At 67.2% G+C, this 305-nt stretch overlaps 1 protein-coding gene across 1 annotated transcript in view; it reads right to left on the bottom strand.

Moving 5' to 3' along the window:
* Positions 1-305, bottom strand: part of PRPF19 (pre-mRNA processing factor 19) — a gene marked incomplete at its 5' end in the record, with an annotated part of 4,163 nt that continues 3,858 nt past the window's right edge. Inside the window, one exon of the mRNA XM_010283035.1 lies at positions 1-148. Coding sequence (XP_010281337.1) covers positions 51-148 — 98 coding nt within the window. The remainder of the gene's footprint in view (positions 149-305) is intronic.

The following is a 305-nucleotide window of genomic DNA, read 5'->3' as shown; positions in this document are numbered from 1 at the left end:
CCCACCCCAAACCTCAGCACGGCAGCAAGACCCCAGCCCCACATCCAGGGCTACAGGCTATAGAACTTCAGGCTCCGGTCCATGCCCGTTGAGGCAATGAACTTGGCGTGGTGGCCGAAAGCCACTCCCGTGGTGAGGCCACTGTGCTCTGGAAAGGACAGAGGGAAAGACAGCCCGTGGTTATGGCACCGAGCGGAGTTAGCCCCTGCCCGCTCCCCCCCGAGGGTGGCACGGGCAGAACCAGGCCACCTCCACGCCCGTCCGTGCCGAGGAGGAGGCCGCGACCCGGGGCTGGCACGCCACGG

Source organism: Phaethon lepturus, unplaced genomic scaffold, assembly GCF_000687285.1.
Source record: "Phaethon lepturus isolate BGI_N335 unplaced genomic scaffold, ASM68728v1 scaffold44192, whole genome shotgun sequence".
Lineage (NCBI taxonomy): Eukaryota > Metazoa > Chordata > Aves > Phaethontiformes > Phaethontidae > Phaethon > Phaethon lepturus.
This window is presented reverse-complemented; position numbering and strand designations above follow the sequence as displayed.